Here is a 14,228-nt window from a genome sequence, read left to right on the forward strand (position 1 = left end):
TTATTTTATTTTATTTTATTTTATTTTATTTATTTATTTATTTATTTATTTATTTATTTATTTATTTATTAATTATTATTATTTTATTTTTTATTTTTTTTATTAGAGCACAACAGTCAGTTTAAATGGCCATACAATAATAAGAGCCTGGGTTTCTTGTTTCCAGTGATCTTTGCTACAAACCTGCACCTACTTTCACAATGTAATCAGCCCTCCATACATGGCCCGGCTGCAGACCACAGAGAGTTCATGGAGTCAGACATGTCACTTTCCAATCAGGATTGCTGAACCTAACATATAGCTATGAAAAAGAGAGTTTTAAAATTGTAATATTTTTCGTCATAAATCTCGCAAAAAGCCAGTACAAAGGGGTCAAAACCCGGAGAATGTGAACATATTGGCTCGCTTGCTTTGAAGGTCTTTTTTTTCCGTGTTCATATAACAAGCTTTTAGTGCATTGACCATATGTTAGTGCGACACAATGACTCATGTAAACTGGCATCTCATGTGCATAATAACACTTTTTAGAAATATGATAATGGAACGGAGGCGACACTCGCCTTCAAATAGAAACTCAGAATTCAGCACTCGTGAGTCCTGGAGTCCACTTATGAAGGCATGAATATTACATCAGTGCATCTTTCAAATGGACCCTTCTCATAAACATGGTAAACACACTTGAAGGCACCATAAAGTCTTTCCGTATCAGCCCTTCGCCGTCACGCAGCTCCGCTGGTTCATAGCTGGTTGCAGCGCATTAAAATACAGCTCGGCTCATTGTTAAATTCTCCAGCCGCAGCTGCGTGTTTTATTTGAATCTCCAACTTTGTTAGGTAGTTTTAGGGCTTCTTAACTTGGCCGTGGCTTTACATACATGTTGCTACACACTTTTTCTCTTTTTATGGGTTTTCAGATACGCAGCCGTTATGTCATTTAAAGCTTGCATTAATTCCAGCAAACTGAATGATTATGTGGTCTGACACCTCGCCGTCCCTCCACCGAACACCTCCACTGCAGCTGTGCAACACCTTTCCTCGATGCTCAGATTAAATAACCACCGATATCAATTTGAAAACATCAAGCCTCGATGTTCACAGTGCCGTTAAAAACGTCTTTGCTGTATATGATTTTATTTTATGTTGGATATCATCAGCTTTGAAAACGTAGCCACGTAAGTAAGATTTATTATATAGACATAGAGAATCCAATAACAACAGTTATGTCTGTTAGAGCGTTTTAAATACATGACATGAAACACGTACACGTTTAAAGTTATGATGTTATTATTAAAGAATTAGTTTAATGAGATATTTACTCCATAAAACTCTTCACACATGAAACAGAAAACCACGTCGGCTCGGGGGAGTTTTATTTTTGAAATCCACCGTCAGTGTTGCAACATTTTTGCGAGAATATGTAATCCAGTTGTGATAAATGTTGATTTGTCTTTCATAAATGAATCATTATGCGTGCTGTGAGTCGAGACGTGTTATGTAAACCTTCTAAGTACTCTTCAATATTCATATAAAACATCCGGAGGTCACCACTCTGAATGAAATGTATGTCGTTTATGGCTGATAGGAGACCGGCTTGTGCTACATACTTAGTTTTTGTGCACAGCTTTGGTAGCCGACACAATTATCCCTTACTTGCTAAATTGACCGTTATGGTACGAGAAGCTGCAAGTTCACAGAATTTATCTACATTAATTCTACCCAATTACCTAGCGCATCAAAGATAGCTCGCAGCACATTTATTTTTTACATATTTTACTTCTCTGTCATTGTATCAGGATGTGTATTATCATATGAAGTCAGCAGGACTGAAAAAAGAAGTGATTTTTAATTCCAGCTTCTTGTCTAGGTCATGGTAAAACCGCTTTAAGCTGGAGAGTAACAGAAGCTGATAGTGTTAATCTTTCTTGTTGATCTTAATATATACTAAGGTCCCGTTAATGTAATAATAATGTTAATATATTCACACTCGCTGATATTGAGAGCCTGTTTTTAGCCGCACTGCTCGCGCTTGAAGGGGACATATATTGTATGATTTAGTAAGATCTTCTAAACGATATCACTGATCACTGGCCTTCCACCATTCTTTCTTTATTTTTTATTTTTTCTGCAGGGAACCTTTGGACCCATATTTCTCGGCGATGTTTCGTCCCACTGGGAGACGCATGACAGGAGTGCAAAGGGAGCGAGGAGATTCATTGGATGTATCAAGGAGCTTCAGGTCAACTCAAAGGAGATTTACCTGGTGGGCGAGGCGGCGAGAGGGCGAAACATCAAGAATTGTGACCCGCCCGTATGCCAACACCTTCCCTGTCGGAACGGAGGAACTTGTGTCAGGTACTAGGTCACCTTTTACACTGATGAATCATTACTAGACTGCTGTTTGAACTTGAAGGCCGTCAAGAAGATAAAACACAGTTTCTCTCATGCTTTTTCCTCCTGTAATGATATGCATGAAATAAATGAGGCGAACTGCAGCTAAAAGAAAGTGTATGCAATGAACAAAAAAGCTTATATCATACACAAAACTGCAGTATGAATGACAGAGCATCATTATAATCAGCACATCTCCTCGTTAGACCTCATGCCCATGTGACTGAGAATGCAGCAGGATTGTCAGAGCGAGAGAGCGAGTGTTTCCGTTAGACGGATATATATTCCAGTATAAATTGTTTTCCCAATCTCTGACTCATGACTGGAGCTGTGGCTGTGCAATGGGAACTTTTGAGCACACACTCACCCAGACAGCCAGCTCGGGAAATGACAGTTTTTGGCAACAGCTCCTCTCCCCAGCACCAAGCGTTTGTTAATGCAGAACCGTAATCACCTTTATCTTATCTCCATTGGACTGATTTCAACGTAGGCCTACTCTAGGCTAACTGTGCACCGTGAAGTATTGGACTGGGACTCAGCAGAAAATCTGTATATATTCATCGTTAATTGCATAAAATGGTGAAATTTGAATACAGATAAGGAACCATGTTGCCAAAATGTCCTACAGCAGTTACTTATATAACATGACTACTTGTATTTGAAAGCTGTGGGGAGAAATAAATTACCCTCAGAAGTTGGTGGCGTACAAAAACGAAGCTAAAATGAGTGAAAGTTAGAAAATGATCCAACACTTTCGCCTTAAGTAGCCAAAATAAATCTGTCGTTGCACCTCAAAATCACTTGATGGCATGTTTTAAATTAGCTTTTTCTACGATATTGTACAGTACAGTGCCCTCTACTGGAATCAATAGGTAATACTCTCGTCCAATCACGGAAATTTCCTGAAGCATAGCCAGCCAATCAGGAATACATGCTGACTCATGATTATAAGAGCCATATAGTCCAGTCAATTACATTGATATTACACAGGAATATGTAATACTGCATGGTCAGATACTTAAATGTGCAGATGGTCTACTAAAAGCAGTATAAGGGCAGCTGTACATGAACAGAGTACGGTCTATTCTATTCCTTCTCACACCTTTCTATAAATCTGCAGGAGTTTCATTGCCCAGGCGATCCCTGTCCTCCCTTCATCTTTATCTAGTGCAGCTCATCAGACCGCCATCACACCCCACTTACCTGCAATTTTGCCCGTCCTTTTAAATATGCATTAACTACTTACGACGCTCTTTCACCTGAGGTACAGTAATCCAGAAAATAGCCATTCTAAATGTCTCCTTCATTGTGTTATGACACTGTCAATTAACGGTTGCTTTTATTAAACAGGAAATGAGAAGGAGCCGCTGTGAACTTTGGAAGGTGAATGGCTCCGGGAATACCAATTAAGAGTCGGCGGCGTTGTGGTCACATTGGCTTTTCATGTGCGAAAGAGTGCACCTCGCAATTATCCGCGTGATGAATGCGCGTTAATGCGGTATCGTCTTGAACTACACAGCATGCCGGGATCATCGGGAGTGCATAGAGCTCTCTTCATGGTGTTAGTTGCCCCAGATTGCACCGCCGCGACATAATAGGATGAAAAAGGATTTTGATTGTGGGTTCAGTTGGGGTGATATTGGCGCCGTCCCCTTTTCATGTGGTTTCCTGTTCACTTAGGCATGTAGAAATATCAATATTAAACCTGGGAGGATAAAGGCTTGTGGTTGGCAGATGATACATAGGTATTAGGGATTTGAGCGATGTCAACGTGAAAAAATCGGCACCTCCTGTAAAGACTATGGCCTTCGTGTTCCTCAGTGCCCGCTCCGTGATGTCGGATATGAGTGTCATTTATAAACCTGGGCTGCAGCCGACGCGTCATTAGACGCATGCAAATACTGCCGATGGAAATGTTATAGATGAAATTGTTTTCAAGGGAAACACATCCGTGCTGTGAGTACTTTGCCGTCGCTCCGTGACAAACAAGAACACTGGAAATGTGAAAATAATATTTCATTAGTGGAAAACAAACACTTTTATTTAAGCAATCAGATCCAACAGGACATTGTCTCCCGATTAGATGTGCATACATACACTTGCATGATGCCTGTGTGACCTGTTATGATAATATATTACAGTATTATTACTGAATATTGCACCCAGCAATTTAGCCATTTATATTGTATGTTTATCTATATTTAGAATAATGTTTCTGGTCACCTGATGACGTAAGTCCATTCACTCTTTGTTTTTGGTCTAATAATAATAATAATGAAGCAGTAAACGCTCCACTTCGTGCAGCGAATGGTCTCTGTGTTTCTCTGTCTGCGGTCTGGTGTTGAGCCGAGTTGATGAGGGAGGTGAAAGTGACCCAAAAGTGGAAGTCTGTGGGCCGTTAAACCAAAACGATTAGCTGAATGACACCGGAAAGCTGAGGGGAACTGCAGGGTCAGGTAATAATTCTCTGTGGGCTCATCACTGTGATTGACACCTTTCTCTCTCACACACACACACACACACACACACACACACACACACACACACACACACACACACAGTGTTCATTCATCGTTGTACAACATACTGATAATAGCTGCTTTCATCAGAATGTGACCTCTTGATATCTCCTCATTGAAGTGAAGAACAACAGATTGTATGAATAGATCCACGTGTTACTGAGAGAGAGACAAAGACAGAGAGAGAATGTAGACAGTATTACTTCTGCTAATTGGCTGTGATGGTGCCTTGCTCATCCTGAGATGGTCCAGCTTCCTCCTCCACTAAATGGTGAATTCTCCCGGTGCTCCGTTTCACCGCCTGCAAGTGTTTTCTTCTCAAAGAAAGCCGAAACCAGGTTTATCTTAATCAGAGTTCCTGCTACTTGTTTCAAAGTACCTATAAAATAACTCAAGGTCCAAGAAACAATTATTTTAATTTGCCATGAGAAACAAACACGGCTCTCATCCTGTGTGCGATTACGGTCCCTGAAGTATATTTCCAGAGGAAACTTCCTCATTACACAGTTTACTGCATTGTATCTTTGAATTTTGGAGGACATGTACTTTCAAAACAACTATGTGATTGTGTTTTTTTTTTGTGTTTTTTTTTTTGCTAAATTGGCCATTATTTTTATACACAGATTTCTATTTTTATTTTGATAAAAATGAGTTTCTGTGTAACCTTGACACACTTAGAAGAAGCTGATAATTATTATATTAGTAATTATATAAGTATTAAAATGTCTGTGGGACAAGTCTCACATGGCCAGGATCAAAAAATGCTTCTGCTTTTGATTTTTTCTTCTTCTTTTTGATCAAAACTACAGTACAGCAGAAAAAGAATAGGCCAACAGATTGCTTTTTCCAAATATGTTATTCTGATGTCTTGGGAAAGTTTCAATTTCCCTGATCCTGCTGCGCCGCCTCACGCCGATCAGAGTACTGATGGTTCGCTGTAAATAATCAGGGTGATTTTCTCAAGGGTACTTTTAAAGGATCAGAGTGGCTTTATTTGTCATTTTTCTCATCATCAACAAAATACTTCTCTACCTTGCCTGCGGCAGTCGGCCCGAGCCCACTGGTTCCTAGGGAAAATGTCGTAAATATAACGTTTTACTGTTAAAAATGCCGCCATAATTTCCTCAAACTGCTGGGAACGTTTTTAGAACATGTGACTCAAACAGGAGTAACCAGTGGCTTTGTCGGGGGACTATTTTTTATCCGCGGTGAATATTTAAGGACGGTGCAGGTTGACTCAACCTCATGGTAATAAAGCAACGTACCAGCAAGTGCAGTAGTAATCTCTGCTTTGTTGTGGAGTTTATCTGGATGTGTGAGTCTGGAAACAAGAGCAGAGGTTGTTGGAGCAGAAGTTTACGTCTCAACAGAATCACACGTTGGTGTTCTGACAACCGGCTTCATGGAATCTGACTGAATGAGGCCTCTAGAATAACAGTCTGACTGAGCATTTGAAGCTGTGATGGGGGGGGGGTGTACACTAGACTTTTGTTTTTGAATTCTTTCACAAAATTATTCACAAAATAATTCATATATAATGACCTCAGTTCAACCCAAGCCTTGTAATTATTGCACAAAATGTGAAAGACTTTACAGTGGTCTTTATAGGTAATAATGTAGTACAACTATAGTCAGAACTATAACATCATTAAATCATTCGACATAAGGAGCAAAAATCATTATTCTGTGATCAGTAAGTCCGTCCGTTCTTGATTTTTTTTTTGTCTCCTCTGGTTAACTTGATAGCAGTCTAGACAGAAACATCGTGTTATTTGATTCCTCAACACAATACGTAATACCTGTGTTTTCTTTCCTTTTCGTATTGATTTTTTTTCTCTCACCCCTTCGTCATGTCGATGCACTCCTTCCACCTTTTAAATACCGTTTCAGTTTTGGTTCCAACAACAACGCGGCTCAAGCCTTATTATTTGTCTTTGCAAATGTGTTTCACAGAAGTAGGCGGAACATTTGGCCCGACGACAGCTTGCTGGTGAGGTAGCGACAGAGAACAACCGGCTGGTTCTTACTCACGTCAGAATCTTCAAATGAATGCCGTCATCTCGTACGACTTCATCCGACGTTAAGTTGAATCGGTGTAACACAACTTTATTTCTGAGACATGGAGGAAAGGCGGTATTAAGGACAGCGTTCTGTAAGGTGGAGTAAGGTTGTCATCTTTTTCTGGAGTTTAGAAATGTAAATGAAACACTTTGAATAAATACGCCGGGCACGTTTAAAAAAGCAGTTTAAACTTGAATATACTTACTTAGCTTTCTGCAGAGTGCACTGTGTCTTAGGTCGGACCTTGGATCTTATCTCTGATCCCTTGAGAAAAGTTCCCCGACTCTTTATGCCTTCTATCAGCATTTTATTTCAAGTGTCTTCTAAAATGTGCTTTTCTATGGCAGTCCGTTTCAAAGGACTCTGTGATGGAGGCTTAGCAGACATTACCCTTCTGCAACGCCACGGAAAAGTTTGCGAGGGAAGAGGTCAGGGAAATATCGATCAGCCGTCTGCTGAAACAGGAGCCCGGCTGCATCAGGTGAACGCCGTGTGTGAATTCCACTTCATCCCTCCGCTCATATTGCAAATCAGATAAGACATAATTGAGTGGTCTTTCCAATGATTTTCCCTCCCGCCCACCAAGCCTCCCAGTGTCTCTGGCATGACGGCGTCCAATTGGCTGTTTGCGATTCTGGAAAGCAAATGGCGTTTCAGTATCAAAACATTCCATCTCTATAAATAATATCTGCTTAACACAACGGTCCTTTTTATTTTAACAAAGGATGAAGTCGGCTAAACGCTTTCATCCCGAGAACTGAGGACCGCCATGGCAGCAGAGCCTCATCAGGGTCTTGGTGTGGAAGCGTATTTGCATACCAACAAGCACTTGAAAGGAAGTGTTCTGTAAATAACTTACAAGGAATGAAATTTGAGAAATGCATATGGCCGCAGCGATTATTGTTCTGGCTGACAGGGATATCATAAGCTAACCGGTCAATTATTCATCATTTTATCTGGTACTCATTAGATTAAAAATGAGGCCCTCTTCAATAATTCATCCAGCCCGTGTTGCTGCGGCTGAGCAGCCTTTGAATGGCGTGAGAAACGGCTTACACCAACTTCATGTATTGGTGATTTACATATTCAAATGAGTCTGCAAACATTACAACAATTACACAATCAAAGTGATTGCCTCAGCTGAATTATAATAACCTTTTGTCGCTCCACACATCGCGATTTTGATGAGGCGAATTAAAAACTCAAGTGTTTTCTACTCCTTTGCATCCTTTGTCTATATTTTACCTTTAGAAATATCTGCTGCCTGTTTTTGACTGCTTATGTATAAGTCATTTGGCAATTCATCTTTAATGGTTTATCTTCTCTTATGTTAGAGTTCACGCAGTTTCTGTTCGTTTGAGGAGGAAAAGTGTTCTGAGGACACAAAAAAATATTTGAATCCTGTAAAGACAACTGATCCTGAGTCTGTCCTGTGAACGCTGCGTTCAACACATCTGACGATTGTTGTTTTCCCAATGAAGGTGGTGAATTGTTTCAAGGGCAATATCGTTGAATGATTTTTGCATTATTTTGTATTCTGAGCGCATTTTGCAAACAAACTGCAACTCACACGAAACTTTCTGTGCTGAAAGGAGATCTCAGACAAAACCAATCATTTCTGGGTTGCGGTGTAGTCTGCAGAGATTTTCTTCTCCGTTTCTACGTGTTGTTTACACTGATTAGCAATTTTAGATGCAAGACTGGAGTTGGATTAGAGAGACGACGTGTACGACCTGATGGTTTCACCAGTAGCCATTTTCAAAGCTCATTTTGATCAGACGCCGATGGGTTCCGAGATTGCATTTCGGCCGATGCGTTGCACTCTTTCGCTCTCTACACGGACGGTTTACCTGCTCGAACATGATTGGTCAATACTACGAATGGAAACATCTTAGATTCTGCATATTCATGCCCAATCTGTTTACCTAACTAAAGTACCTGACTTTTAAAGTAATGCATGTTTACATTGCTGCCACTTAATACATCATCTGTGAAAAAGTTTGCTGCAATTAAAAGAAACTATTTAATTTTTGTATCCGTCCATCCGCCCACCTTTTTTCTATACTATCTACTTCTGTGCAGGCCGGGCTATCGGGGGCCTCGGCTGGATAAATTGCATTCTAACAGCGAGACAGACAAACGTTTTCCCCCTTATATTCACACCCACCAGCAATTTATCTATCCTGCATGTTTGATTGTGGGAGGAAACTGGAGCATCTGGAGGAAAACCCACGCAATTTGTGTGTGTCACCAACATTTAAACACAAACACTAACCGACAATGCAGGGGACAAATTAGCAGCACTCAAAGCACTGGAAACATGGCGGCTCCACCAGGAGGTTCTGCATTACATATTTAATTCTTCCTCTCGCAGGTTGTCAAGGATGATACGAAAGGCAAAGCCTGCGCTATTCAACGCACAGCAATTTTCACCCGCCACTTTTATTTTGAAAATAACGCTCACGATTGGCAGTGACAGCGTGTAGCGGTGTATGGCGCCTTAAAACGTCTCCAGAATTGACATAAGCAGTCTGTAAATAATCACACACTAGAAATGTGTACTGCATTATACAGTATCCTTTTGTACTTCAATACAGTGGTATCTAACGATGCTCAACTCCGGTGACAGAATGTAAATATTTCATTTGAAGGAGCCGGTTTCTCAAGGAGCAAAATGCATCCTGCAGGGCTGCTGCTCAAAACACATTATTAATTTAGAGATTTGAAACCCCACCGATGCTTCTTCTATCTGATATTATACCTTTCAAAGTTGTGCACATCTTAGTGCATTTTATAAAGTCGCTGCCTGGATGTGACTTTGCATGCTAGACACCCTCCTCTACTTCAAGCGCACGTTCGAGGAAAGAAGACAAGGACGAACTTGTACAGTTTCTGCTTGTACGTTTTCTGACTAATCATCTGCTTTCTGCTGTTATTTTTCAGGGTGCGTGTGTGAACACCTGAAGTTATATCTGCAGTCGCTGCCCAGAGGAACAAATCCATAACGTTCTTATTTCTCTTCACCACCGTCTACACTCAAATGCTTGTGTTTCAGCAGACCTCATACATCACACGCGCTCCACTTTCACTCTCAGCATCTTATCAAAAATCTTTCCTGCATCCCAGGGTGTTTTATCATCATCTCCCCGTGTGTTCTGCAGGCCACTGTGTTAGCTCGTCAGGCATCCCAACACGCTGCAATGTCATGGTCCATTTTCACCTCTGGCCCTAACGATGTCTCCCTCCATGTCGACACAATTCCTCAGCGATGGCGAGGACTGGTTCTGCGAGTGCCCGCCGCTCTACGCCGGTCGGCTGTGCCAGTTCAGCGCTTGCGAGCGGAGCCCCTGCGGTCACGGAGCCACGTGCATCCCAAAGTCGCCGTTGGAGGCCGTGTGCCTCTGTCCCTACGGACGACAGGGCCTCCTGTGTGACGAACGTGAGTGTTGCCGGCTCCACACAGATCATTGCAACACGGATGTAGCAGCTTCGTGAAGAGGCTGATCCGAAAACAGTTGGAGAACGAGAGCCCTAAGCAGTTGGTAAAACGAGAGCCTCTTGTTAAGTAAAGGGATTAATGAAACTAAATTGTGCTGAAAAGGCAGAAATATCTTCCTCCAGCAGTGAGATAATCAAGGGTAAAACTCATGGCTGCTTTACTGAATATTCCAAAAAGAAACACTAATTTCACAGTGTGACTCATGGCAACTTTTCTAATGAACTTTTTTCTTGAGATGTCAGGCTTCGGCTGTGCAGAAGGCTATCAACGTGTTCTCACATTAGGAGAACGTCAATAAGCCGACTGGCTCTTACTCCGGGGTCCGTGTAGCTTTTGGCGATTCGATTTTAATTTCAGAAATGGGTATTTTGAAAAAAAAAAACGAAACATAAAACTGAGTGGTTATTTGATTCTGAAATATAAAAATCAAAACTGAAACACAAGCCATTCTTTTGGTCAAACAGGGAGATGTGCATGGAGACAGACGTTTAACTGATTCTTTCTAGTTTTTCATGGAGCTTTGTGAACTCTTTTTCAATATATCAGTCTCCAACACCCCTGATGATGTGGAGAAGAAACTGTAGAATGAATCAAAACAACATGTTTGATCGTGTGCACTTAAGCACAGGAGATTTCATTATTTTAGGACAGTCTGATGCTGGTTGCATGTCACTCTAGTTAGAGACCACAGCTGGATGTGCACTTACTGTAAAAAAAAAAAAAACAACAATTCAAATTACCAATCATTTTTTGGAATAGCTGTTTCTGAAAGGAAAATTGAATTACCAAAAGATACACGGACACTTCTGCCTGTCTATGGTCACTTATTTTACATTTCATCATAAGCTACCTTGTAACACAACACACCTGTAACAATATCTTCCTATTTCTATCACACAACACAGCCATAAAAACAAAGATTTTACTGGCTAACCAACACTTTGACTAGATATCCATGTAATGCAGTCAGTGTATAATCCGTCCCTTTGTCATTATGATCCCCTAACCTTTCCTTTACTACTGTTAATGGCTCTAAATGTTTATTTTTGTCTAATTCTTTAGTAAATGCCTGCAAAACAGAAGATGGTGACGATGGCACATCCCTTACATTAGCATGCTAGCATCCTAAATGTGACTTTGCTAGCATGCTAACATTAGCATTTAGCTCACAGAGCTACCAGCATGGCTGCAGACTCTTATTTATTGTCATGTTTACTCACAATTGTTCCATAAGGCAGTCACAAAAAAAGCTAATTGGATGACCGAGAAGTTGTAGAAAATGGGAATTTCTGTTTTTTTCTAGTGGTTCAAGAGGCGTTTTAAGTGTCTGTTCTATGATTGCGAGCTGTAATCCCAAACGAGAGAGGCTTCACAGATCGTGGCTCTCAGAAACAAAGGGTTTTTGCTTGACTAAATTGAGTGGAGGAGCAGCGGGGTGCTTGGCATATAAGTCGCTCAGCTTGCAACAGCCCCGGAACAGACTCCCTCCACCCACACCCCAAACCGTCATCTCACCTTCCAGTGTCAAACTAAGTCTACGGCTGACATTTGAATTTAATCCTGATAGCATCAGATAAGATCAGAGTCAAAACTGATCACTCCTAAGGTCCCCTGCCTCTCTGGACTTTTTTTTTGTAGGCACTGCATGGTGGTTCCCTGAGTTAAATACTCATGATAGCACGGGAATCGTCTTTTATTCGGGGGGGAAAAGTCCTAAAAGTTGTTTGTCCAGCAGTAAACATGAAAGGGTGAAATGTTTTCTCTAAATAGAATGTGTAATCTTTTAAAGTTCCCATGTGCACTTTAAAAGATTAGGCTGCTCTGTGAACGAGCAGGAGAGGGAAGACCAGGAAGTGCTATTGATGCTGGAACGCCTCAAGAGTCGAGCTCATGAGATATTAATGGATATATATTTATATATATATATAAAATGACTTCACTCAGAATTACTAATGGTCTACCTTTGTATACAACTTGGCTACACCTCCAGTTAAAGATTAATGTTTAGAATGACTAGAGACAAACACACAGCATACAATAAATATTAGCTTTGACGGCAGGTTATTATGAGTAATAATATTCATTGATCATTTCAAAATGTTTCGAGAAAGTGTGTGTGTGTGTGTGTGTGTGTGTGTGTGTGTGTGTGTGTGTGTGTGTGTGTGTGTGTGTGTGTGTGTGTGTGTGTGTGTGTGTGTGTGTGTGTGTGTGTGTGCAAAAAGCAAGAAAAAGTTTTGCTGGAAATAAAATGCAATGGTTGGTTTTGTCATATAAACAGAAAAACAAGTGTAAGGAAGGATTATGTAACACAATCTTTTTCTCAGCCGTCATATTCTCACTTACATTCCATACAATCCATTTTCTATGAGGCTTTAACATTCATGCCTAAACGCTGCAGCATTATTCAGCATCAGCACTTCAGTGAAGTATAGATTTAGTGACGTTTCTGGTAACCTTGCATTGTGCTGCGATTGAGGAGAATAGCATTCTGTCGACAGCGTCTCTGACTCGGGAGCGTTGTTGTTTTCCCAGCTGCTCTGCGGCAGCTAAGACGCACACATCTTCCCGATCCGGCGCCGCCCGTCATTCTGCTCCTCTCGTGCTGCTCCGCGTTACACAAATACCCAGCAAACCGGAAACGCTGTACGTGATATTATTTGACGGGAGTGTGTGGCGTTATAATCCATAGATGGATGCATTTCACTGAGCTTCTTTCTTCGTAATATGTTCTGTAACCATTAGTTAGCTTCACCAGCAGGTAACCGATAGTAAAGTCAACCTTTTCACTGTCTTAGCATTACTGAAGGAGATTAAAACCCATCTGCAGGATTGTTCTAAAATATGGAACTTTCAGTATCTTTTAAAGGAGTCGTAGGTGGGGAGTTTTATTTTAGAAATAACAAGGAAATCAAGACACATATTGAATAAAAAGTGAAAACTTTTAATCAGTTTTTTTGTGAGAGGTGTTCAATGTCCCTGCCCCCCTCTGGTGTACTTGTCCCATATATAATCACAAGGCAAAGCAATTATAATGAACTTAAAATAGAAAATACTTCTGTGACAGTGTCAGCAAACACCTGAACAAATACGACCCCCACAAAGTTAGAAAGTGTGTACAAATAAATAAATAATACGGCACAGATGGGCACTCAAATGAAGTTAGAACAAAATCAGTTTTCATAAGAAGAATTCTGAAATATCCAACATTATTCAATATGAAACAATTACTGACTAACAGAACGGTTTCATATCACATTCGTAATATCATTTTGCATTCATCCCCGGTCATCTAAAAGTGTGAAAATATCAGTGTAGATCAGTTTGGACACTTAATTCATTTGTACAGTAGGCTCAAGGGTAATTCGTCCGTGGGTTAATAGCCTCCTATAAACACACTCAAGGTCATTTAATTGTGTAATGATGGCTGACATGTTATTACAGGGGGCATAAAGATGATCATGTGTACGAACCATTCAAACAAACACCACAGCTGGGCGGAGCTGTGAGACTCCATTCAGTGAAACAATAGGCAAATACAGCTCTGCCAGACTGGAGATGATAACAGAAGCATTTCCAGCTTTATTAATAATTGAGCAGCCAAACAGAGCTGAGGGCAGCAGCAGAGGGGAGCTCTGAACCCCTCTTAGCCATCGCCTGGGGCGCCAGAAGGATATGCGAGGTGTATATGCAAGGAAGAAGAGCATCCTTTTTTTTTTTTTTTTTTTCATTTTTTGTTTGAATCCTCGCTGCTGTGTAAACAAA

The 14,228-nt window shown here is 40.8% G+C and overlaps 1 protein-coding gene across 1 annotated transcript in view; it reads left to right on the forward strand.

Moving 5' to 3' along the window:
• eys (eyes shut homolog) overlaps positions 1-14,228 on the forward strand; it is a gene marked incomplete at its 5' end in the record, with an annotated part of 140,648 nt that overhangs the window by 118,505 nt on the left and 7,915 nt on the right. The window contains 2 exons of the mRNA XM_084020918.1: positions 2,128-2,351; positions 10,234-10,406. Coding sequence (XP_083877044.1) covers positions 2,128-2,351; positions 10,234-10,406 — 397 coding nt within the window. The remainder of the gene's footprint in view (positions 1-2,127; positions 2,352-10,233; positions 10,407-14,228) is intronic.

The sequence above is a fragment of the Eutrigla gurnardus genome (assembly GCF_963514095.1).
Source record: "Eutrigla gurnardus genome assembly, chromosome: 11".
Taxonomy (NCBI): domain Eukaryota; kingdom Metazoa; phylum Chordata; class Actinopteri; order Perciformes; family Triglidae; genus Eutrigla; species Eutrigla gurnardus.